At 40.3% G+C, this 27,637-nt stretch overlaps 1 protein-coding gene across 1 annotated transcript; it reads left to right on the forward strand.

Annotated features, from left to right (window-relative positions):
- Positions 1–125: 125 nt before the first annotated feature.
- Positions 126–27,637, forward strand: LOC128330968 (vomeronasal type-2 receptor 26-like). The gene is made up of 7 exons (XM_053264336.1): positions 126–310; positions 10,146–10,437; positions 10,966–11,826; positions 12,406–12,633; positions 16,188–16,314; positions 19,326–20,232; positions 27,256–27,637. Exons 1-7 carry the CDS (start codon positions 126–128, stop codon positions 27,635–27,637), a joined length of 2,982 nt encoding a protein of 993 aa, XP_053120311.1.

The following is a 27,637-nucleotide window of genomic DNA, read 5'->3' on the forward strand; positions in this document are numbered from 1 at the left end:
CCTCAGATCTTTCTAAGCACTTCCTAGTCTTAAAAAATCAAATGGGAAAAGTGAAGCAATGTTTGGTTTAGAGGGAAACCATAATGTAGGTATTTTCATCAGCCTCCCCAGGCTCCCCTTTCAGAATGTCTACTGGAAAATCCAAAGAGGCAAAAGAGGTAGCTGATTCTGATGAGTTATTTCTGCTGCTTCAAGGTCATGAACATGGTCTAAAGGGACAAGGAAATACTGCTCTGGTAGTCATTGCTCCTGGACATACACGTAATGCATCAGAACAGCCCATGTTCTTCCTCATTAAAATGAAGTTCTGGTATATTAAGGGTGGAATGTTGTCTTTTTCTCTTAATTAACAGGCCCATAGATAAGCCAAGAAAGGAAGGTCAAACAACTTCCTCCCAGTTAAGGAACCTATTGTCTGCCTGGTCTCAAACCCAGATATGGAGCTCATCACAGCAATCGCCAATAAATATTATATTATCACACTGTCCATTTCTCACCACAGCACTATCTCCAAACAAAGCAAACCACAATGTTGTGTACAAGGGTCACTTCTGAGTATGCTCGTGAGATATAAACCGGAGTGAGAGGGCGACTATCAACACTTCCACTCTGTTGCTCGATTTCTTTTGGTGGTCCCCATGAGCAGACTGGTGCAAGAGCCAGAGATCTAGACCCAAGACTCAGGCAAAGTTCATAGCTTTTTTGTTATACAGTTGAATTATGATGGGAGTGGCCAAGCAATAATGGAAAAAACCCATCTCAAGCAGTCTATGATATGTGTTGGATGTATGTCTGGTTAATCTAACCAGACAATAACCAGACATTAACAAGTATTAATCTAACCAATATGTTCAAAGGACAGGGAGGACAAACACTAGTGGTGTGCACAGAACCATACCTCCGCGGTCTGGCACTGGGGAGGGGAGCTCTTTAAGGGTGGGGGAGGGTGTACCTACCCCTCCCACTGCTTCCCCCCCCCTCCAGCGTTCCTGTTTTGTAAAGCATTTGGGGCAGCAGGGGACCTCCCTGCCATGTGCCGCCCCTTCCTCCATTCCTCAACAAAAGGCTCGACAAAAGGCTTCAAAAGCCTGACTGCGCATGCGCACATTGTGCGTGCACATCACATCTGTGCGTCGCATGCGTGTGTGCGTGCACAAACATCTGATGTACGTCCACGACGTACAGACGTGACATGTCCTCATCTAGATTGAAACCAAGAAGAATGGTGGACAGTCACGGATGGACATCAGAGACTCATCATTTGTGGCAGGTAATGGGTTCATCATCCTCATGTCACAGAGCAAAATATCATAGGAACATGGGAACCTGCCTTAGGCTGAATTAGACTACTGATATATTCAGCTCAAGTATTGTCTACACAGACTGGTAGTGACTCTCCAAGGTTTCATGCAGGACTCTCTGCCAGTCCTAGCTGGAGATGCCAGTGATTGAACCTGGGAACGTCAGAGTGCAAATAGATGCTCTTCATTGATCGACAGCCCTATCTTACCTTTGTAGTCTTCTGAAATTCTTCCTCTGATCACATTCTGATATTTATTCCTGTCTCTTTGCAATAGAACTGAAAAGATTTTAGGCAGCGTTCTCTGTTTTCCTTTGTAGGTGGGATGTACTTTCTGAAAGCACTCCATGCATTGTTGTATTTTGCTGATATACTTTGTTGCCTCTCCTAAAAGATCTGAGTCATTAGATTGACAGATATTCCATTAATCTTTGCCCACCTATAAACCTGTTTTCTTGTTAAGCAATTGAATATTAAGTCTGGGAAATGCAGATTTTAAACTATTGCCTTTCCTTTATCCATCTAGCTCCATCACTTTCTGAGAGGTATCTCGTTTAACAACAGTGCTGGAGAAAAGATCTTTTTTGACCAGAATGGGAAGTTAGTTGCTGGCTTTGATATTATGAATTGGATTTTTTCCTCCAACCAATCAATATGTAGAGTGAAAGTTGGGAAGATGGACCCCCAGGCTCCTCCAGACAAAGCACTTCTCATCAATGAGGATGCCATCACATGGCACAGCTGGTTTAAACATGTAGGATCCTACAGATCATCTTAAAATGCTATAGAATTCTTACTTACTGTGCTTAGATCTGGGAGAGATGCTGTTTTTGTGGGAGAAAACTAAATTCTATAATTCCATATGTTAGCAAATGGAGGTGTGCACAGTCCTAAATTTCTACAAAGGGATGTGCTGTGTCTTAGATATGTATGACAATAAAACTGTGAGGCTGTTCTCACGACCAGCCTAACCCTGCCCTTGGTGCCCCAAGCAGGGTTAGGCTGGTTGTGAGAAGTGGTGTGATCTTTACAGATCCCCCTTCTCCATGAATACCTAACCCCCTCAACGAACCTGGCTTTTTGACAGGTTTAAGGGTGCTATCATACCCATACCCCAATTATCGGGTATTACATGATTCCTCAGGTTGCGTGCCACTGAATGAGTCAGAGCAATGGACGTATAGAGTTCCCATCTGATGGGGGGAATGTGCTTTATGGCTACATTCTTAAATGGTCTATATACTTATAAGGGAAGGGATATAATATGTTGTAATATGGAAAATGCACTTTCCAAATACTCACTGGGACTTTCCCATATCCTTCTAATTAAAACCAGATTCTAGGAGATTTTCCTTTGATGGAGGCCCTTTTTTTTTAACCAGAGGGAAGAAATCTGTCTGTTAAGGATGCTTTTGCTGGGGATAGCCTGCTCTTTTCAGTGGATCAGACTTGATTACCTTACAGATATTTTTCAATTGTATCAATTCATATGGAAAGTATTGATTATTATTATTATTATTATTATTATTATTATTATTATTATTAATTCGATTTCTATACCGCCCTTCCAAATATGGCTCAGGGCGGTTTACACAGAGAAATAATACATAAATAAGCTGGTCATTTAGGTCCTTCTAATACACAATGCTGTCTTCAGTTATATATACGCCATGTGTGTTTTCCAGGAAAGAGATGCATTTGGGACTTAGGTCCACCATTCTGCCAGCCTTCTAACACTAAACGAGTAGTGAAGTTGGAACTAACAAGAGGATTAAAGGGGCACAGAAGTGCCCCTTTAGTTACAGAGAGTGGGCTCTGGGGGGAGGTCCCACCATTATAAGCCTCAAAATTCTATTGCTTGTAAATATGAGAACTATTGAGCTAATAACTTGAAACTTGGAAAGTGTGAGCTACTTAATGTGGTCAACAAATGCACCAAACTTCAAGGACGCCACAGCTACAGCATGAAAGTAGTGGAGAGACTTGACACTTTTGTCCTTCCCGCTCAAATGTTATAACAGCGTAACATAATTTGCAAATTTGGGAGAAAACCTTTGATGTACTCTGACAGGCCTGTCTAGGAATGAAATCATTTTCTGGTTTGGTGAAGTTTTGACCAGCGGCATCCTTCCCTTCCCTTATCTGCCAGGAAGAGATGGACTCCCTCATAGTTCTTCAGAATTACCTCACACTTCTTGCCGTTGCCTTGCCCAGCACCCTAGACACTTGACAGGAGCAGACACAATACTAATTTCTCCTTTTTCCTAGACCTTGGAGAGGGAGGAGAGCCATTTCCCATCTCCATGTAATGTTGTGCATTTGCCAGCAATGGGGGGAAGGGGGAAGGACTATAATAAAAACACAGCCCAGTCAAGTCACACACAGTGCACTGGAAAGCAGGATGGGTCAACACTCTAATCACTACCCCACACTGGTTCTTCTGCACCATTGTAAGACTCGATTATAATGCAGAATATCCTACAACTGTTTCAGAAATATCTATCTATCTATCTATCTATCTATCTATCTATCTATCTATCTATCTATCTATCTATCATCTATCTATCTACCACCTAGTATAGAAATCTATAGGCAGTGTACATAATTAAAACATAATATAAAATATAAAACATTTAAAATTCATAAAAAGATAAAAATACGCTTTTGGGAGAGCATTCCATAGCCCTGGGGCAGCCACAGAGAAGGCCTGGTCCTGAGTTGCCACCAAACAAGCTGGTGACAACCATAACCAAAACTCTTCAGATGATCACCCCAAAACCAAATGGGGGGCTCAAGGGGGGGGGAACCGAATTGGTTTGGTCCAGTTTGAGGCCGGTTCCACCTCAAACTTAACTGGGCCAGCTGGTTTTGTGCACACCCCTATTGCCAGCAATCCAGATGAGGCTCTAACTATTGCCTTTCACTTGTTAACCTCTGCTTTTTAATAAAAACCAGCTTTGCTTTCAAAAAACATTTATGTACTCTATGGGGTCCTTCTGAACATCCTAACGTGAGTGTACAAGTTTATCTTATCCATGATTGTCTTTCCTGGTACCTTAGTTTATAATTTGGCTCTATGCAGTTTTGCACCAAATTGAGTTAATTTCCCCACTAAGCCAAAGTATTATCATGAAGATTGGTTACTACCACACTTCAGAGCTATCCTGGTATCAACAGTGCCCATGTGCCGACCTCAGGAATGGAATGCCATAGTGTGTTATAGACATTTTTTTGTTTCTTCCTTTTGCGACAATCAATACAAGAGAAGATAAACCTGGCAGAACTTTCTCCTTCCATGTGATTTGCAAATGGTTGGCCTACAATCAGCAGTGGTTTGTGCAGTGTTTGTTGTTGATGGGAGTATGGATTCACATACTGATGCCACCACCTTGGATTGTCTTAGGAAGGGACAATTTGCTGATTTGTGGGATCTAGTTAAAGCCACTGTGTTCTTTGGAGAGATCAGTGTGTGCTACTACAGAGCAGAACCTGCCTTTCCTTCTTCACTCTCTGCCTGCCACTCATATTCAGATAATGTTCTGAAAAATTACTGGACCTTCTGACCAATGGGATATGCAGTGTCATACTATAGGATAAGAAGCTCTTTTGGTAATACCATAGCTTCCTGGCCCACAGTCTCATCCTTCTTTCTTTCTTTCTTTCTTTCTTTCTTTCTTTCTTTCTTTCTTTCTTTTGGTCTCTCCTTTCCACCTCCTCTCAACCAAGTTTCTAAAGTGATTTACATCTTTTTAAAAAATAATAAATACATAAAGAAGGGTATTCCCTGTCCCAAAATGGTTCAGGATATAAAATATAACATAATGTAGACACCAACTGCAGTAACTGGATGGATGGTGTGCTTCTGTTGAATAAGGCCAGTTGCTAACTTCTGATAAATGCAAGAGAATCACCACTTTAAAAAGTGACTCTTTGCCCAGTTAGCAGGGGATATAGGCTTTCCTTCATGCCATATTCACACAATATATTGAACACAAGTTTGGAGTGTACACAGGTTACATGTTATGTTTAACAAAGGTACAGCAGTACATGGGAGAAGATACTTCTAGCAGAATTTTCTCCTTCCATGCCACTTGTTAATGCAAACTTAATGCCACTTCTTAATGCAAAATGATCTTTTCAAGCTTGGATCTGTGATGAGTAGTGTTGTTTTTTATAGTGCCTGTGCATGGGGAAAATGAATTCACATATGGAAAGAGTATGTCCTGTTATGCTGCCTCATCGTGGAGGGAAGGGGTGCTCCTGGGAGGGATGAGCTAAGGATGCCGGGAGGTATACTCCCAGAAGGGTCATCCCAGCTTCCCAGATAAAGCAAGCAGGTACCTATATTGGGCAGCACTGGTATAGGAAGTTGCTGGAGGCGTACGGTAGGGATGTGTAGAACGATTAGGGTACAAAATGATTTGTACCTGAATCTGGCCAATTTGGATGATTTGTAGACAAAACAAATCACCCCTGTCCTCAATTGCCCAGATTTGGGTACAAAAGAATTCAACCCTGATTTGGATATGAAAAATTCAGAGATTTGGACCTCCATTTTGTGACCAAAGTGGGTTGGGTGGTAGTGCCCAATGGATGGAAGCTACCACCCAAATTTTAAAGAAATTGGGCAGAGGGGTGATTTTTTAAAAATTGACATTGGCACATTTTAAAGCTTTTTCCCATAGGGAATGATGTTGATTTCAGCAGCCTTAGTTATAACTCCCGGGGGGGGGGGAACAGGGTGGCCCAGAGTGCGTTGTGGTGGGTGGTAGTGCCCAATGGGTGCAAGGAAGCTACCAAATAGATTTCAAAGGACTTGGGCAAAGGGGTGATTTTTAAAGAATTTTTGAATTTGGCATGTCTTTGGGGCAGATTCAGGGCAGAAAGGGGGTTTCGGGGGCAGAAGAGTGGGTCAGGTGGTAGTGCCCCAATGGGTGCCTTCTACCTCCCAGACTTCAAAGGAATTGGGGAAAGGGGTAAGCATTTCTGAAGTTTGTGCATCTTTAAACTTTTCCCCATAGGGAATAATGGGGATTTTAGCACCCCCATAACTCCACTTGGGGGGCACTAGGGTGGTCCAGACTGAGTGTTGGTGTAGTGCATATAGGGTGCCAACCACCCCCAAACCCACAAGTCGATGAGAGTGGATTCAATGTTTGTCATTTGTCAGAAGCCAAAGACAAGAAAGATAAAGACCTCAGGAAGGAACTTAACAGGGAATTTCAGAAAGCTGTTAGAGGAGACAAGAAGCAATACTACAATGACATCTGTGAAGATCTCGAGGATGGAAATAGACAAGGGGGAAAAAGGAAGGTTTTCCAAAATATCTCTGAACTCAGAGAACTTTGAGAATACTATGGACAGGCAGGAAAACAAACAAATGGATAATGGAAGAAATCAATCCAGAATTTTCGCTTGAGGCACAAATGACCAGGTTCAAACTATCATACTTTGGAAACATTATGCAAAACCCAGCTCCCTTGAGAAGTCTGTAATGCTGGGGAAAGTGGAAGGAAAATGAATTAGAGGACCACCAGCAGCAAAGTGGGTGGACTTGATTATGACAGCAATGAATGCACCACTGAGAGACCTTAAAGGCCAAATTGAAGGCAGATCATCCTGGAGAGAATCTATCTATGTGATTGCTAGGAGTTTTCACCGACTTGACGGCACTTAATTTATTTATATATATATATATATATATATATATATATATATATATCTCTTCCATGTATTGATTGAGAAATGGGAAAAATACTGATCTGTGTGGTGTAGGTGGAGCGGTAGTGTATTTGCAGAGATGCCTGCACAAGATTTTCCGAGCTTGTGTGCTTCCACTTCAGTTTAGAACCTTCATTGCCAGTTAATCTTCTTCGATGGTAATTGACATTCAGCATCTTCAGAGCTTTTGATGGATTATGTCCATCTATTATTTATTTATTTATTTGTTAGTCTGTTTGTTTGTTTGTTTGTTTGTTTATATGCCGCCCTTCAAAAAATGGCTCAGGGCGGTCTACATCAAAACAAAAACAATTAGAATCAATTAATTAAAATCAAAATTAAATTAAACAGTTAAAATCACTTAAACACTGAGTATCAAACTACAATTATCAAACCATGGTATAAGAAGATGCCCCTTTGACTTCCTAGCCCATAGTCCCCTGACTTCAAACCTTTTCTATGTGTGAACATAGTCCTTGACTATTGTGTTTTTCCTCTCTGGCTTTCAAAAAAGTTATAGAATTTTTGGTGTCCTGTGTTTTGGGGGTGGTGGTGTGTGTGTGTGTGTGTCCAACACAAAGTATCCATTCCTCTCTAAGTAGAAGCGAAAACTTCTGTTCAGGTTTGACAAACATGTTTTCATCCCCAATTCTATAGGGAATCCCCATCTGTGATTAGGTGATCACCACCCCCTGAACAATCAAAGGGAATGTAATTAATCCTGCTGCTTGTGGAGCTCCCACTGTTGTTTCAGAATCAACCAGCAAAGCCAATGTTACACTCTGTTCAGGATGACATAAATATATGATGAAACATTCAGAGTGAGCCAGCAAGGAAATCAAAGAATGTATGGATCGATTAGTCTGATCTCTTTCTTTAAGGTGAATTTTGAAAAACCACACATTTGAGTCTCTCAGCTTCAGTCCTTTCAGGAGATTGTAAAGGAGATTCAAATCAGTTTGTAGTAATCATGGAGAGTCAAATGATAGTGTTATAATGATAGGTGCAAATAGGAATATTTGTTTTAGGAGTCGAGAAGGCATCTGGTTGAGTTTTGATTTGTGTGCAATAGCCTCATAAGTAGGAAATACTGCTGCCTCTTTTATCTCCAATTATTTTAGTAGTATTTTCAGTATCCCGATCTATGCTGAGGAGGACTTTTTAAAATTTATTTGGTGTTATTGTATGCAATAGAAGTTTGACTGTCCTCTCTTTTACATTTGTTTTAATCTCATGCTGGTCGCTGACCGAAATAAAGAGATTGATTGACTATTTGTTTCCAGAGGAAAAATTTCTTCTCAAAATGCTAGGATGGACAGTAGTACTGCTGATACTCCTTCATAATCATACAATGTGCCAGGCTCATATTGTAAAATGCATGGTGAGTGATCCACACCCACCACTTCATGAATATCACCAGTCAGGACATCTCATTGTTGGCGCCATTGCTTCTCTCTCCTTAATTATCCCAAGTCCATTAGAATTCACTGCAAAACCTCCACCAGCATTATTTGAAGAGCTGAGGTATAGAGCTAATTTTCTATAATGCAATAACTGGGCTTAGGGATTGCATGCTTAGAACAAAGGTTGGTTAGACTGGGCATTAACAAATAAAACTGCTTAAAAGAGTATGCATAGAATTTGGGTGGGGGGAGGTCCACAGGTCCAGAAACTGGTTCAGGGGGAGGGGATATTAATCCTCCCCTCTGATATTTTCCTGGTCAATTGATCCCACTCAAAGCTACTCTTTTCCATTTCTGTATGTTTTCCTTAACGGGGCATATGGCAGATCTGGTCTCTCTCAATAAAATAATGTAGAGAAGGGTTGGACTCACCTCCCTTTGGCCCCATACCAGATGTTTCTTCAGGGAATGCTCAAATAAAGAATGCTTATCCTTTGAGGGGGAAACCCATGAGAGAATGAATTCAAGGTGTGTGTTTTTCTGCTATCAAATCCTGTGTTTCTCTAAGTTTCTGTGTGCTTATTGGATGTCATTTTATGCCTTAATAACATCTCTCTCTCTCTCTCTCTCTCTCTCTCTCTCTCTCCCCTTTATTAGTTTTTCTCACAATAAATTGAAACACATGAACAGATGTCTTAATGCATTCAATTTTATTTCTTTCCTTAGCATTCCAAAGAAAAATAAATAAATTCATTTGGCCACCCAACCTAGAGATTTGAATGCATATCACTTTTAGACTTAATTCTCCTAACCTTATCACAGTAATTTGGATTTTTAATTTGAACACTTTCAAATTAAGTATAGGAAATTCTTCTGAGTTGGCTCCTCAAACAACTATATCTAAATTATTACTTTTAATAATTGTAATTTTTTTTAAAATAATGGTTTATACTATTTTTTTCATTGCCTCTCATGTATTGCCTTTCATGCAGAGATATACATATCAGGCAGCATAAAAATATGATGAATGAATGAATGAATGAATGAATAAATAAATAAATAAATAAATACAAATTGCATTGAACCGTATCTGATCAGATCCAGAGCAAATCCAGCATTTCCTTCTCCTGGTAGCTGCTCTCTAAGGTGTGAGGTAGAAGCTGCCTGAGATGCATCTTTAACGAATGATGCTAGGGACTAATTAAATAATTAAATTAATAATAAAAATTATTAGTAACTTCCAATGATGTGGTAAACTGGGGAGTTTTGGTTTTTTTTAATATATATATATATATATATATATATATACACACCACATAATTATCTTTCAGTTAAAGTGTAAAGGGTGTCCTGCATACACAGTGACTGGCAACATAACTAACGAAGCACCAGAGCAATTGGAGAAGCATCACTGCATCTCAAGGTTTCCTGACTAACACAACATCTGTTCGTGTGTGTGTGTGTGTGTGTGTGTGTGTGTGTGTGTGTGTTGTGAATTTCAACTAACCCCCTTCCCTTGGGGGCCCTTGGTAACACCCCAAAATATGGCTTTAGGTTTAGACAATGCTCAGCAGGGGATCTGTGTTAGTTGGATTTTTCAGCAGCACTAGTGCATGTCCTACCACACTAGTGCGTTGTTAGTCAGGATGGGAGACAGTGACAACAATTTTACACAGGGTGGAATATTTCTCTGGTTAAAAAAAATGTCACTCTTGTTCTAGTCCAATGCCCAAGAATTACCAGCACATCTTGGCTTTGGCATTTGCAGTAAAGGAAATCAATGAAAACCCTCAGATCTTACCAAATGTCTCCTTGGGCTTCCATATCTATGATAGCTATTTCATTGCCAAGTGGAGTTACTATGTTACAATGCTACTTATATCCACACCAGAGAGATTTGTTCCAAACTATAAATGTGACCACCAGAATAACCTAATAGCAGTCATTGGAGGACTGGATGCAGACATCTCTCTTTATGTGGCAACTATCTTGGACATCTACAAAATTCCACAAGTAGGATATGTGTGCATGTCTGTCTGTATGAGAATACTGTAAATTAATATATTTTCATATTTAGATTGTGAATCAGTTGGCAATTTGATGCTTCGGAGTCAGTAGCGGATGAAATGGAAATACTCAGATAGCTTTTATCAGTTAGGTGAGGGGACATTCTGAAACTTCAATTCTGCACCATTAGACACATATGTTTGAACTCACTCTTCTACATAGCTCATTCTCTTCATATTGAAGAATCTGTGTCTCAAACGCCTGGTGTAATGTTGTAGTTAAACTCTTAGAGTTGTCAGTCAAGGGTTCCCTTTTGCACTTCAGTGGCTCTCACCTGGGTGGCTGGCAGCAAGTAGATCACTATTGCCTTGGCCTCATCATTGTATGCATAGCATAGGAATAATAAAGGTCATATACAGGGGTGGTGTAAGAATGACAATATATGTTAAGTGCTTGGAATTGCTATAGAAAGGCTATTATGATAGTAACTTTCCCCCCCCCCTCTCTTTCCCCCTTCTTCACACCTCTCTTTAGCTCATCTATGGTCCTGCTCCAGTGATGAATGATAAAACCCCAGGCCTTTCCTTCTACCAGATGGCCCCCAATGAAGCTCTTCAAAATGCAGGGATTCTTGCTTTACTTCTGCTTTTCAGATGGACATGGATCGGGCTTGTTGTTATGGATAATGACAATGGAGAACAGTTTGTGCAAACAGTGTTTCCAACGTTTTCTCAGAGTGGCATCTGCTTTGCGTTCATAGAAAGAATCCCTCCATATACGTTTGTCAATGAAATTAATGACATGTTGCATCAAGGAGAAAAAATAAAAGATAAAATTATGAAAAGCAAAGCAAATGTAGTAGTGGCACATGGAGAATCTTATATAACGGCACATTTTGCGTGGCTTTCATTTTTATCAGAACCGGAATATGAGACCAAGAAAACAAGAAGTAAAGTCTGGATAGGAACAGCCCAGACGGAATTGACTGTATTTGTCTTCCAAAGATCTTGGGATTTACAAATATTCAGTGGTGGAATTTCTTTTACATTTTACCCTAATGATATACCCAAATTTCACCAATTTGTCAGGAGCAGAAACCCTTCCAACACAAGAGGAGATGGTTTTATAATGGATTTCTGGGGAAATGCCTTTGGCTGTGTTTTCCCAAACAAATTTCTAAGTGAGATAGAGGGGGATATTTGCACTGGAGAGGAGAAGCTGGAAACAGTTCCGGCAGCCCTTTTTGAAATGAGCATGACTGGACACAGTTACAGTATCTACAATGCTATATATGCTGCGGCTTATGCTTTACATGCTATGTCTTCATCAATATTGAAACAGAGAAGAATGGTGGACAGTCATGGATGGACTTTAGAGACTCATCATTGGTGGCAGGTAATGGGCTCATTAATATCCTCATCTCAACGAGCAACATATCCTAGAAACATGGGAACCTGCTCCATGCCAGGTCACACCACTGATACATTCAGTTCACGTATTCTCTACACGGAATGGGAGCGGCTCTCCAAGCTTTCAGGCAGGACTTTCTGTCACTCCCAGCTGGCGATTCCATTTATTGAACCTGGGAACATCTGCATATGAAGAAGTTGCTATTCAATGAGCAACAGCCACATCATATCTTTGAAGTCTTCTAAAATTCTTCCTCTGGTCACATTCTCATATTTACTCCCAACCTTATTCAACAGAACTGAAATATTCTCAGGCAGAATTCTCTGCTTTCTTTTGTAGGCTGTAAGCACTTTCTTAAAGCACTCCTTGCATTGTTGTATTTTGTTGATAAACTTCATCCCCAACTCTTAAAAGTTCTGAGTAATTAGAATGACAGATATTCCATTAATCTTCCTCCACCTGCAAACCAGTCATGACATTGTTCTGGTTGAGCAATTGGACATTAAGTCTCGAAAATTCAGCTTTAGCCTTTGCTAAACTATTGCCTTTTCTTTATCCCTCTAGCTCCATCACTTTCTGAGAGGTGTCTCTTTTAACAACAGTGCTGGGGACCAGATCTTTTTTGACCAGAATGGGAAGTTAGTAGCTGGCTTTGATGTTGTGAATTGGATTTTTTCCTCCAACCAATCAGTACGTAGAGTGAAAGTTGGGAAGATGGACCCCCAGGCTCCTCTAGACAAAGCACTTCTCATCAATGAGGATGTCATAACGTGGCACAGCTGGTTTAACCATGTAGGATCCTCCAGATCATCTTAAAATGCTATAGAATACTTACTTACTATGCTTGGATCTGGGAGAGCAGCTGCTTTTGTGAGAGAAAAACTAAATTCTATGATTCCATTTGTTAGCAAAAGGAGGTGTGCACAGTCCTTAATTTCTACAAAGGGATGGACTGTGTCTTAGACTGTATGACAATAATATTATATGTGTTTCATGGCTACATTCTTAAATATTGAGTCCATCTGTATAAGGGAAGGATATAAGAGCAGAAGCTATTCTGGAATATGATCATAATACTGTGAGCCCATTTCCACACTCAGTGAACAATCAAAAAACCACACAAACTAATTCATAGTGTTTCGGGAGTCACCCTCATAGCAGCCTCTTCATTTAAGACGTGATTCGATGCCTGGGCAAATCTGTGAATCACCCAAAATCTGTCACAGATTGATTCACACGTGAATTGATTTGCACATCTCCATGAGCCGCTTCAGCTCTTTTCACTTGTCCTTGATTGCTGTCAGCTGGTAGAACCTAGTGATGGCACAACTATTTAAAGACAGGCATCTTGCAAAGACAGACAGCCTGTGGGCTTTGTTGTCAATATGGAGCTTACATGTCAGCATGGAGCATGGAGTTACACTGGTCTATGGCATCCAGCACAGAAAGCCTTTCCTGACTTACTTACAGCTCCTATAGGCACTGAGCCCTCCCCCACCTGTTACCAGCTGAGCTTATTCTGCCCACTTCCAGAAGCCTCCCTGGTTGCAACTCCATCTCCAGGCTTGGAGATTTCACTTTTGCTATGGTCAGGAGCTGAAGTGCAATGTGAGCTCCCAGTCTATGTTATAGATGGGAACAAGTCACTTAGTTGGCAGTGGACCGGTCGCCCCTAGATTTGGCTACAAGCCCCATAAATTGGAAAGGGGATTAAATCCACACTCCCTCTTTCTCTGAGGGGTCCCTGGCTAAGCAGATTCCAGAACTAGCTACTTCAAGTGTCTGGCATTGATCATTTTGGACTTGGAATGAAATCTAAATTACCCTCTTCCTCTCGCAAGAGGGATAACACCTGTTGTTAATGAAGCACTCAGGTCAGGAAGCAAAGGCAGATAAGACAGCAGACTCCATTACAATAGGGAGGAGTCATTGATGCAACTTGGAAGCAGTAGCCATCAAAACTCTTGATAGAACCATTGGGAAACCCTTCCCAGCACAGGATGCTCTGGACACACATGCACACTCCAATTGTCCTCACAATCAGCCTTGAATACTGTAGGCTATTCACACATCTTCCTACTCAGGGAGGACAATCAGACACAATGCATTCCTATTCAGCAACAGATGACAAAAGAAAAGTGCTGTCAAGGCACGTTTTGGGATAAAAGTATCCCAACTCCATGACCCAGTGTTCTTCCTCATTACACTTGGAACTCCCACTGCGAAACATCTCAGTGTTCCCTTGTGCCTCTCACTCGGACCCCATCAGGCTGCAACAAGAAACTCTAGCAGACCACCTTGGTGTTTCCCTCTTCAGGACAGGTGATATAGCCTCTTGCCTGGCTTCTTTGGGGCTGAACCTATTCTTTTCTCTTATTTCTTAAGTCTTGCCCCTCTATCTTAAAGGACCTCTCTAGCCCGCCTGGGAATTTACACATAATTTGGAACTTTAGCTAAATGTGCCTTACAATAGTCTATTTTTAAACATATTTGCATTGCTTTTACATTAGGACTACCTAGTAAATTATATTTCTTATATTATATTTGTATTGCTTTTACATTAGGACCACCTAGTAAATTATATTTCTTTCAATAAATTCCTTTTTGTTAATCAAAACCTCTTTCTCAAGCCAATTTTCTTGAGTTCATACACTTGCACAAATTAAGGCTCATTGGAACTGTCTCCCTTTTTGAGCTAAATTCCCCACATTCACCTGAACTGGGGGTGCTGACCAAACACCCTCAAGGCAGCTTCATCAACACGCCTCACCCGCTGAAACTCCTCGTAAGTATCTTTGCCAATCACACAGCAGATAGGAAAGCTCTTGTTTCTAATTGCTGAAAGTGACATCAATAGTCACTAGGCAGGTTTTGCCCAAGTATGTCCAGAGGAGAAACCATGGAGTGGTTTGACTGGGATGCTTCTTGATGGACCCATGCCAGCAAATCTGTGAGTGGATGTGCACAGCTCTTTCAAAATGCTGATAATAAACCAGCAGGGTTGGTTTGGATGCAACACTGAATTCAGCCACACTTCCACATTGTGTCTGAAAGTGCCCGCTGTTTTAGTAGTATCTGTAAGGAACAGACCTCCAAGCCTGATCACATGGGAGGAATTATCGCTGAGTCACCCCTCCATGTTACCTGGTGAGCTGACTGGGTGTAAAATTTATTTAAAAGAAAAGAAGCCTCTCTGGTAGATTGTTTCACAGCCACCAAGCACTCCTTGGTTAATAAAACTACCTCTAATGGGAATAGGAATGCCAAAACTTTTGCTTTTCTTTGCTTTTCTAGGAAGCAAATATAAAAACGTGGTACCACTTATATATGCTTAAGTGGAGAAGTGTCAGGCTTTGCTATCCTGTTGAGAGCATGTGAACTAGAGTATTCAAAATGCCCAGATTTTCCCAGGCGGCACATAAAGTAATCAGTCCCTAGGTTAGGGTTGTAGTTTGTTACAAGAATCAGATACAAAGCAACACACACAAAAGAAAAAAGAAAAAAACTAACGCAAAATACATTACTAAAACGTCTTTTACTAAAACACTTACTAAAGCATTTTCTCCTAAGTCTAAACTTCCGAAGCCATATGCCTTGGTTTCCTTCCCTTAGACCTCACCAGGACTTAAGATAGACCAACTCCCTGCAATCCCTGACCTCCAGGGATTTGCAAATTCACCTTGCGAGGACTTGACAAGACTTCATTGCTCCTACCTCAGCTAGGCACACCTTTTTCCTTCCTAGAAGACCCTCAGAAGCCCTTTAGTCCTGCCCAACTCTGTCAATCAAGGTCAACTGCTTTTCCACCGTTAACTCTAGCAGTGCTGGCTGGCTGCCCACTACAGTAGTAGTTGCAGTACAAATAGAAAGCCCATAGAAACAGAAAGCATATCAAGAGCCTGCACCATATCAAATCTTCCCTTAAGGTTCATTCATACATGACTGAAGATTCTGGACCCTGGTTCTGTTAATGGCTTCATCCCACACTGCTTGCTAATGTTTGAATCCCTGCAGCTAGGTAAGTGCATCTTGCCATGCAGGTCATTCTCCTCCAACCATTCTCCTCCTTTTCCAATCAGGGGACAAAATATAAGGTAAGCACACATATGAATGGCCACATCCGTGCAGTCCCTCCATTTTTTATGTTAGCAAAGCTGTATAGTGTGAAGCCACAGATATAATTCACAACTTGGGGTATGAAAGCACACAGTAGATGTGCTGGTTGAGTAAGAGTGATCAGGTCTCAGAAGTGGAAGTATTTCAAGCTCAGTTTCTGAATGAATGAATTGAATGAATGAATGATAAATGAATATTAACTTCATTTTTCTCTTTCATGCTTTGATTAGACACGGCCTCTTTCTCTGTGTAGTGAGTTTTGCTATCCTGGCTCTAGCAAGAGAGTGAAGGAGGGGGAGCCATTTTGCTGCTTTGATTGTATCCCATGTCCAGAAGGGAAGATTTCAGATCAGATGGGTAGGAATAAATAAATAACACTTTGTCCAGATATAGCAAACTGCCCATAAATGAGAGGAATGGAAATGCCTTAGAGTTACTTTTTGTTCAGTGTTGGAAACGTGATCAAAATTTGGATGAGAACAGGCAGAGTTGAAGATTTTGAAGAGTAAAGAAACTGACATTGATATGTTTCTGTGTGCTGGTTTACTTCCAATTCTATGGCATATATATGAAGTCAATAGAATTATAGTTATTGTCATAACCTGCTAATCAAAAAGGGAATTAAATGATTCCCTTCTTGACTAGCAAGGGGGAAAGGATGTTCTAAGGTATGAGTGTGCAGAACATGGACTGAGAACTACTAGTTGATTTCCAGAAAAATGGTAAGGCTTTTAACTTCCCAGTAAATATAATCTATTTGTTGGTTGGCCTATCAAATGGTTCTCAGTGTGATTTTCTGTTTCTATCCTCATGTCTTTCTTGTTATTTTCTTGTATTTCCATTTTCTTTTGCTTCTATTTGTTTCCCTGTCCTTGGCCCCTTCCTAGCAGTTAAAGCTTTAAGGATTAGAATATATGTAGCTTCCATTCCAATCAGCTCCTCCTGCTCCCTTCCAAATTTGTCTTCTCCAAATTGGCGAACTGCTAATTCCAACAAAGACTTTGTATTGGCTTAGGGGGAAATGGATTTTTGTGTTTTAAAAAATAGGCTTTCTCCTATTGAGAACACATGGTGTTTGGGTTGCAAAAATGTAATCTGATACTCCACTTCTTGATCAGCAGTTATAGCAGTACTTTCAAAGGACTGTGGGGCAGCCATAGAGTGTGCATCTGTTTTGTGCCAATCAAAGTGACAGCACTGTTATCAGAGTTTGGAATAATTGGTCAGCTGTCCCAGAGAGAAACCTGAAATGGGGAACACTGCTGCTGGCATCTTTAATATACCTTGGTGGCTAATATAGCTTAGTATATCTCTAATATAACTTAGTGATGGCTAATCAGCTCCAGGCAGTTTTGGAGGAAATCAATTATCTAGACCCATTTCAGACTGGCTTTAGAGCAGTCTATTGGGTTGAGTCGGCATTGGACGACCTGATGGAAGACCTTAATCAGACACTCGCCAGAGGGAATGTGCCGCTGTTGGTTCTTTTGGATCGCTTGGTGACGTCCGATACCATCAATTCATGGTATCCTTCTGGATTGCCTGGGGGAGTTGGAGATAGGAGGCACTGCTTTGCAGGGTTTCCACTCCTATCTCTCAGGCAGATTCCAGATGGTGGACATTGGTTACATTTACATGAAACTGTTGGGTGAGGTCATAAGGAGATTTGGTGCAGGGTGTTATCAGTTTGCTGATGAAACCCAAATCTATTTCTCCTCCTCCTCCTCATTGGCATTCATTTCCTAAATCCTGCTTATGGGAAGTAATGGTCTGGATGAGGCAAAACAAATTGAAGCTGTATCCAAGCAAGAGGGAAGTGCTCATTGTGGGGAATCGGAATTTGAGGGATGAGTTAGCTCTTCCTATACTGGATGGGGTTACGAAGAGCCCCTGGTGGCGCAGTGGTAAAACTGCCGCCCTGTAACCAGAAGGTTACAAGTTCGATCCTGACCAGGGGCTCAAGGTTGACTCAGCCTTCCATCCTTCCGAGGTTGGTAAAATGAGTACCCAGAATGTTGGGGGCAATATGCTAAATCATTGTAAACCGCTTAGAGAGCTTCGGCTATACAGCGGTATATAAATGTAAGTGCTATTGCTATTGCTATTACACTCCCCCAGAAGGAGCAGGTACGCAGCTTGTGATTGCTCCTGGATCTAGGCCTCACACTGGTCTCTCAGGTGGAGACTATGGCCGGGAGCACTTTCCATCAACTTTGGCTGTTTTGACAGCTGCAAACATTCCTTGAAGAGAAGGATCTCAAAACAGTTGTGCATCAGCTGGTAATCTCCAGGCTTTACTATTGCAATGTGTTCTACATGGGGCTGCCTTTGTTATGTAGTTTGGACACTTCTGTTAGTCCAAAATGTGGCAGCCAGACTAGTCTCTGGGGTAACCTGGAGAGACCATATTATGCCTGTTTTAAAATAGTTGCACTGGCTGGCGATATGTTTCCCAGCAAGATACAAAGTGCTGGTTATTACCTTTAAAGCCCTGAATGGCTTGGATCTGGATACCTTAAGAAAGCATCTTCTTCTGTATGATCCCTATCACATGCTGAGGTCATTGGAGAAGTCCTTCTCCAGTTACCACAATTATATCCAGTGGCGACTTGGAATCGGGCCTTCTCAGTAGCTGCCACTGGCCTATGTAATGCACTCCTGGCAGATATCCAGAGTTTAGGCTCGGTGTTGGCCTTTAAGAGAGCCATAAAATCTTACTTGTTTGGCCTGGTCTTCCAAGGTTTTAAAATTGTTTTAAAGAATTTTAATTGGTTTTAGATGGTTCTGAATTGTTTTAAAATAGTTTTTAAACTATTTAGTTCTTAAATTATTTAAACTATGCATAAATGAATAGTTACTTAAATATATGACATCACACAATGGCTGGTTTTATATGCCCATCTGACAGTTCGAAATGTAAGGAGTTAAAAGAATGAAGCAAAAAGTAGGGAGCACCAACCAGTATTTTAACAGTTCAAAGCCTTTGTTGTAGGGATGGATGGGGACCCTCAGATTTCTCAATGATTTCAGCAATTCTCACCTTCCCAGCTTCTGGTGATTTCAGCTAACCCAAAACCAATCAACTATGCTATGCTCAAAGCCTTCCCTATGCATATCTGAAATCCCACCCCTCTCTTCTGGACTTAAACAAACAAAATTAAGAAAAAGAAGACACGAATGTATGAACTTAAGACAGAAGAGTTAGAAAGCAACCTTGAACGTATAAACTTAGCAACTCAAAATGGGGGCTCAGCAGCCATTTGAAACATACAAGAAAAATTACATTAAACACAATGGAACATTAAGCTTCCTCTTTCACTCATTTTGGCAAGTATGTTAGACTAAAAACCTCCTCTTGTCTTTTTCAGATATGAATGAGTGCCATAAATGCACAGATGAAACATATCCAAACAAAAAACAGGATCTCTGCATTCCCAAAGAGATAAGCTTCTTGTCTTATGAGGAAACCTTAGGGATCAGTTTAGCCTTTGTTGCTATCTCCTTTTCTTTGATCACGGCTTTGGTGCTAGGAGTCTTCATGAAGCACCACCACACTCCAATCGTCAAAGCCAATAACAGGAATCTCACCTACATTCTCCTCAGTTCATTATTGTTCTGCTTCCTTTCTGCATTGCTGTTCATTGGCCAGCCTGAGACGGTGTCATGTCTGCTCCGACAAACTGCTTTCGGCATCATCTTCTCAGTGGCTGTTTCTTGCGTGCTGGCAAAAACTACAACAGTGGTTCTGGCTTTCATGGCCACCAGGCCAGGATCCAGTATGAGGAAATGGGTGGGGAAAAGACTGGCCTATTCCATTGTTTTATTAGGCTCTCTTATTCAAGCAGGCATTTGTGTTCTGTGGCTTGCAAACTCTGCCCCATACCCAGACATTGACACTCACACATTGGTTGAAGAAATGATCCTGGAATGTAATGAAGGTTCGGTGACTATGTTTTACTGTGTCCTGGGCTATATGGGGATACTTGCGACTGTCAGTTTCACAGTGGCATTCCTTGCCAGGAAACTACCAGACAGTTTCAACGAAGCCAAGTTCATCACTTTCAGCATGTTGGTCTTCTGCAGTGTTTGGCTAACCTTTATTCCAGCATACGTGAGCTCTAAGGGAAAATACATGGTAGCTGTGGAGGTCTTTTCTGTCTTAGTCTCCAGTGCTGGCTTGCTGGGCTGCATCTTTGCTCCCAAATGTTACATTATTTTGTTGAGGTCTGAACTGAACAAGAGAGAACAGTTCATGAAACAAAAGGCATCAAGAATGTAAGGAGCTTTGTCATTTATTTCAGTAGGTGGTTCAAAGTTGTATGTCTGTGCCTTATGGATGCACCAGGATGTTCTGATTTTTATTCTGATGATAAATCTTGCCCAGATCTTTCCAAATACTTCCTAACTTTAAAAAAATCAAATGGGAAAAGTGAACCAATTTTTGGTTTAGAGGGAAACCATAATGTAGTTACCTCCATCAGCTTCCTCAAGCTTCCCTTTCAGTATGTCTACATGAATATTAGAAGAGGCAAAAGAGGTGGTTGATTCTGATGAGTATTCTTGCTGCCCCAAGGTCATGAATATCATCGTAAGGGACTAGTACATAGGCTTGTGCATTTCAATTAGGGCACAAAACGCTTTGTGCCGGAAAATGGCAATTTCCGAGGTTTTGTAACCAAAACAAAATCAAGAATTAAAAAACAGAGATTTTTGTCCCCAAATCGAAATGACTTTCTTTCGGACATAATGCTTTGTTCTTTGGAAAAGCATTGCAGTTGAAATTGACTTCTCTGACTCTCTCCACTCCAGCTGAGGCACTGACTGATTAGCAGAAGATAAGATATGCAAAAAGTTGTTAAGCACGAATGGTTTAGTTAAGTATGTGTTGTATTCAGTGTGATTGAAATGCAAACTGACCTTGCAAAGGGATTTGGAAGACAGCATTTTGAGACAGAAATACCCGAATATCTTTGGGAGCTCAATGCAATTCCAAAAAATATATATAAATGGGGAGAGTGGTACTACTCAAAGTAACAAAGAAAAAAATATACCACCCAATGCAAGAAATATAAACACATGCAAAAGACACCAATGCCAATACTCATATAGATGTAACTTCATTAATCACTCAATTACATAAATCACTTAATATAAGAATCACTGTATATACATAAATCACTTTACAAGGTTTCGCGATAAAGTCCTTGTTTCACAATGAGCTTCCACAGAAATACGTGAACAATAAACTTCCCATCTGCTAAATATAAGTCACTCCTCCCTGGTGTAGGGAGTTCTTCATAATATCCTCCAAAAGTGTTTCTTCCATTCCTCCAAAAGGAGTGTAAGTTGTTTCCAAATGTTCTTAGATTTCTCCAAGGGAGTAAGAAAGAGTCCTTATGGATACAAAGCACAAACCATACAGAAAAGAAAACATTAATAAAACATGAGAGAAAACATTTATACAACATAATAAAATACATATGTAACCATCAAAGATAATTACCCAAAAGGGGCAACGGTTCACAAGCTGCTGCCAAACTTGACACCCTGTCTTATCAAGCCAGCTTGAATAAACTGACCAAACTCTCTAACTCCAGTTTTATAACTCTCTCAATTATTCACAGCTGTTGAACCTCCTTATCTGCCATTGTCTGGCAAACATCATGCTTAATTAGGGCACCACAGTTACAAAAAGCAAGATAAATCTAAATTTGTGTTTAAACCATAAGGTGACAGGGAATTTAATCTGTGTATGTAAAAATATTCTTGTCTGTTTCACCATCTTACTGCATCAACGTTACAATATCTGAATTTTTCTTTCTTAAAAGTGGAGATCACCACAAATTTAAAGTCATCAGGCTGATGATTATCTAGCAAAAAATGTTCTGTAAGTGGTGCCTCTAATACTCCATTCTTTATTCTGTAGTAATGTTCTAGAATACGTTTTTTAAACGGACGTGTAGTGCAACCAACATATAGCTTTAAACATGGGCACATAATGACATATATGACATAAGCAGAATTACAGTTGGAGAAATCTTCCAAAGGTAATTGTCAGTAGGATGTTGAAAGATTTTAGTGGGCAATGAAAACTTGCACGCAGTGCAAGTACCACATTTGAAATGGCCCTTAACCCTTGACATAGCTAACCTATCCTGTGTCATATCAGAGTGTAGCAAATAGTTACTTTTATTTTTTCTGAAACCAATCAACGGTGGTTCCTCACAACCTGGAATAATATTAACCAATGGCCAATATTTGAGAACCACTTTTTTTATTATTTTATTTATTTTTATTTGCATTCATTGTGCACTATAACCCCCACCCACTCTTTTGACCATGTGGCCCATTTTTAAATCTGAATTAATTCAGATTCAGATTAATTCGGATACAAAACAAAACTGGGGTGATTCGGAAGGCTTAATTTTGGACAAAATACAAAATGGGGTTGATTTGGATTTGGTAAAAATGGAAACAGAAAAAATACAAAACACACAACCCTACTAGTAAATACTGGTCTTATAGTAATTGCTCCTGTGCATTGACAGAATGCATCAGAACAGGCTGAGTTCTTGCTCATTACAATGAAGCTCTGGCATATTAAGGTTGGAATGTAGTCTCTTTCTCTTAATGAATAGACCCATAGATAAGCTTAGAGTTCATCAGCGTCAGAGGAGCTGGAAATTTCTTCTACCTCTTAGGTGTCCCAAACGACATCACTCTTACTTCCTGTTTCTCTTGAGGAAAACACCTCAGTGAATTTAGTTGGGATGTGCATGAAATTGATTTTGCATTTAATGCTGAGAAATGAAAACTACAAAACCAGCCTTTCCTTCCTAGACCCTTCCACCTGATGTATCCGATTCTTCAAGAGATGCTTAAGGGCTCTGTCTCTGCCTCCACTTCCATTAGAACACATTGTGAAATTCCCCGTAAACCTGTCCCCCTGACAACACTTGATTTGGAGGCTAACAAGACAACCAAGATGCAAGAAGAGTGCAAGCCAATTGGAAGCCAACGCCAGAAAACCAATCAGGAATGGAAAAACTGCCTTCCAAATTGCACTAAAAATATTCAAAACATCTTTAGTTTAACCAGTTTTGTTCCATTTCGAGTTCAATATAGGCCATTTGTTTTAAGGGCATATTGTTTTGAGCTCGAAACACTAAGAACGATCTCTTTCAAGCTCGAAATGTCTTGCACATCTCTAGATTGTATTATTGTGCAGCAGTCCCACTCAGGTGCAAAATATTTTATGATCTAGGAGCAGCTAGCTAAAGATCTCCCCATCTCTTTCTCTCCCTCCCTCCCTCCCACAATTCTATCTCCTATTTGTTAGTGCTAAAGCTTGAATGTGTATTGGAGGCAACTCAGTACCATTTTCAAGGTTTTAACCCCTGAGGGAAGGATGATGATTGCTGGTAATCCAGGTGAGGCTCTAACTATTGCATTTCACTTGTAAATCTCTGTTCTTTAATAAAAATCAGCTTTACATTCAAGGAATGTGTCTGTACTCATTGGGGTCCTTTTGAGCATTGTAACATGATTGTACAAATGTATCCTATTCATGATTTCCTTTCCTAGTGATAATTTGGCTGTATGCAGGTTTGAGTTCATTTTCTCATGTGAAGCCAAAGTATAAGCACAAAGGGTGGTAACTACCACACTTCAAAGCTAGCCTGGGAACACCAGTGCCCATGTGCAGACCTCAGGAATGGAATGTCATAATATGTTATAGACATTTTCTGTTTCTTCCTTTTTTGATTATCAGTACAAGAGAAAATAAATGTGACAGAACTTTCTCTTTCCATGTGATCTGTAAATAGTTGGCAAGCAATCTCATTTGTTGGCCTGCAATCAGCAGTGGTCTGTGCAGTGTTTGTGGTTGATGAGAGTATGGATTCACATACTGATGTTACCACCTTGGATTGTCTTAGGAAGGGACAATTTGCTGATTTGTGTAATCTATGTGAAGCCACTGTGTGCTTCAGAGAGATCTGTTTGTGCTACTAGAGAGCAGAACCTGCCTTTCCTTCTTTACTCACAGCCTGACAATCATATCCAGCTAATGTTCTGAGAAATTACTGGAACTTCTCCACCCTTGAAGCTTTCTCCTCCTCCTCCTCCTCCTGTGTGCATACCACTTTTCAACAACTATTCCAAAGCGCTTTACATAGAAAAATAAATCACCAATCCATAAATAAGATGATTCCCTGTCCCCAAATGGCTTGCCATCTAAAATGTAACACAAGGTAGACACCAACAGCAGCCAGTGCAGGAATGCTCTGCTTCAGTTGAATGGGGCCAATAGCTGACCCCATGTAGGAGAATCATCACTTTAAAAAATGTCTGTTTGCCAAGTTAGCAGGAAATATAGGCTCATATGTAATCACACATTATAACCAACACTTTTATACTGGGTTTATAGTTTGGACAGGTTACATGTTATGTTGCACACAAGTGCTGCTGTATGTGGGAGGAGATACTCCTATCAGAATTTTCTCCATCCATGCCACCTGTTAATGCAATATGGTCTGCAGAGAGACCTGCACAGGCCGTTCAGAGCCTGTCTGCTTCCACTACAGAGAACAACCTTCAAAAGCAGGTAATCTTCTTCAACATCAATGGATATTCTGCATTTTCAGAGCCTTTGACAGATTGTGTCCATCTATCATCTAGTATTGAACCATGGTATAAGCTGCTCCTCTTGCAAGAAAATGACTCTAGAAGAGTATGCCTTCCTAGACCATAGTCCCCAGCCCCCAAATGTTTGTGTGTGAATATTGTCTCCGTCTATTGTGTTTTCCTCTCTGGCTTTCAACCAAGTTCTAGAATATTTGGTGTCCTTTCGTGTATCATTCCAACACAAACAATAACAACAACAATTTGAGCCATTTTTCAAAGGGCGGTATACAAATTGAATAAATAAATAAATAAATAAATAAAATATTTATATCCCTCTTTTCAACAAAAGTTTTCAAAGCCCTTTACATAGAGAATAAATAAATAGATAGGTAGATAGATAAGGTGGATAAAAGTATCTATTTCTCTCCAAATAGAAGAGAAAACCTCTGTTCAAGTGAGATAAACATGGTTTTTTTTGTTCAATTCCACAAGGAATCCCCATTTTTGAATTGGTGATTGCCTCCCCTTTAACAATCAGAGGGACTATAATTAATTCTGCTATAATTAATTCTTGTCAATCCCTCGCTGTGGTTGAAGATTCAACCAGGAAAACTGATATCACAGTCTGTGAATGATGATGTAAATATATGATGAAAGATTCAGAGCATACAAGAGATGGAATCGGAGCATGCAAGGTTCCATTAGTCTGATTTCTTACTTGAAGGTGATTTTTTTTTTTAAAAAAAGTTGTAATCTCTCTTCTTCAGTCCTTCCAGGAGAGTGTAAATCATTCGTGTCAGGCTGTCGTAATCACGGAGAGTCAAATGGACACATTTCTTCTCAAAATGCTAGTAATGGTGGTGATAATGTTCCAATTCCTTTATCACACAATGTGCTGGACTCATATTGTGAAATGTATGGTCAGTGATCCACACCCACCACCTCATGTGTATCATCAGTCGGGACATCTCATTGTTGGTGTCATTGCCTCTCACTCCTTCATTCTCTCAGATCCATTCGAATTCACTGAAAATCCTCCACAGGTATTATTTGAAGAGCTTAGGTAAGGAGCTATTTTTTTCTACATTATTTCCATTGTGGTATAACTAGGATTAGGGTCTTCACATGTTAGAGGTAAGATTGGTTAGGCTAGGAATTAACAAATACCACTTAACACAAATTAGTGCCAAATTATGTGAAATATCATTGGTCAGAACAGCTCACGTTCTTAATGTAATGTGAATAGAATCTGTGGAGGATTCAACACATCCAGCAACAGGATTCTTTGTGATATACTTTAAGAGAGGGTATATTAATCCTTCCCCATGCTTTTTTACTGGTCAACTTATGCCATTCAGAGCTACCTTTTTGCATGTATGGGGAGCATACAGGCATCATAAAGATACCTGTATGTTCTCGTTCATGGGGAAGATGGCAGACCTGATGTGTTTCATTTGGCTCAGGAAAATAGTGTGGAGAAAGGTTAGATCTGTCTCTCTGTCTCTCCGTAACAATTTTCCTGTAAGGGATTGCTCTAATCAAGAATTCTAATCTTATCTTAAGTGGGAAAAACGCATTAGAGAATGAAATCAAGGTATGTTTTTTTCTACTACCAAATTCTGTGTTTCTCCAGGTTTCTCTGCATTTACTGTATGTCATGTTGTGCCTTTCTCCTTGTGCTGAATCTCTCTCCCTCTCCCTCTCTCTCCTCTATTTTTTCATAATAAATTCAGACACACTGACTAATGTCTTAATATATTGAAGCTTTCTTTCTGTAAGACCTCATTTAAAGTTGTGCCATTCTGTTGGTGTTGACTCCTAGTGACAATAGAGACATGCGGTTTTCTTCGGTAGAATACAGGAGGGGTTTACCGTTGCCATCTCCCACGAAGTATGAGATAATGCCTTTCAGCACTTTCCTATGTCTCTGCTGCCCAATATAGGTGTTTCCCATAGTCTGGGAAACTCCAAAAATGATAAATAAATTAATTTGGACCCTAAATCTGAAGATTTGAATGTTCATCCCTTTTAGTATTAATTGTAATCTTATCAGAGTTCTTTGGATTCTCCATTTGAACTCATTCAGATTCTGTACAGGAAATTCTTCTGAGTAGGACCCTGAAACAACTCTATGAAATTTCATTGAACTCTATCAGATCAGGAGCAAAGTATTTCCTCTTAGTGGCAGCTGCAATCTAAGGAGTGAAGAAGTTGCTGCCTGAGATGCTGGGGACTGAACCACCCTCAGCAACAGAACCTTTAAAATAAGATTTTTCCTCAGCAACTTAACCTTTAAAATAAGATGTTTCCTCTACTTTTTGGCAGCATTTGATGGAAAATTGGGGATAAAGATTCCCTGCTGTAGACCATTCCTGGTTAGTCCAAATCAGCATTCATCATTCCATATATATCACACCTTTCTGAGAGAAAGAACCACATTCTACTTGAAATGACTAGATGTCTGCTTCATGATACAAATTTGGCAGACAAATTCTGGGTAGAAGCAGTGATGATTTCAAACTACTTTCAAAACAGATTGCCAACCAAGGCAATAGATAAAACACCATTTGAACTTTGGCACAGAGGAGCACCTTCACTAAATCACATCAGAGTGATTGGATCAAAGGCTTATGCATATGTACCTAAGGAAAAATTGACCAAACTCAATTGCAGATGTGAATTAGGAGTTGTTGTAGGATATCAATCTAGAGGATACAGAACCCTTGATCCATCAATTGGAAAGGGCAAAATTTGTAAGGCTGTGTATTTTGATGAAAGACAAAGGCCAAATAACGATGAAATGCCAGAAATTTTACCAGAAATCCAGATGAATGTGAAACCATATGATTGGACTCTAATGAAACTTGGACCAGACAGCACACCTGAAGAATCATTGCCAGATTCAGATGGGGCTTCAGAACCCGAACCCAAACTGAGGCACTCACAGAGGCCCAACAAAGCAAGGGGTTCCACCCCAAAGACTCTCATTCATTGCAAAAGGAGGAGAGATGCAAGAACCCACCACATGGCAAGACATGGAAAGGATGCCAACTGA

The sequence above is a fragment of the Hemicordylus capensis genome, chromosome 6 (genome assembly GCF_027244095.1).
Source record: "Hemicordylus capensis ecotype Gifberg chromosome 6, rHemCap1.1.pri, whole genome shotgun sequence".
Classification (NCBI taxonomy): Eukaryota; Metazoa; Chordata; class Lepidosauria; order Squamata; family Cordylidae; genus Hemicordylus; species Hemicordylus capensis.

Bases quoted from the DNA above. Each gene is read 5' to 3' on its own strand.
- LOC128330968 (XM_053264336.1), top strand. From the start codon at position 126: ATGTCTACTGGAAAATCCAAAGAGGCAAAAGAGGTAGCTGATTCTGAT. The intron at 10,438-10,965 runs GTAGGATATGTG...ACCTCTCTTTAG, and splicing joins ACATCTACAAAATTCCACAA to CTCATCTATGGTCCTGCTCC. The intron at 11,827-12,405 runs GTAATGGGCTCA...TTATCCCTCTAG, and splicing joins AGACTCATCATTGGTGGCAG to CTCCATCACTTTCTGAGAGG.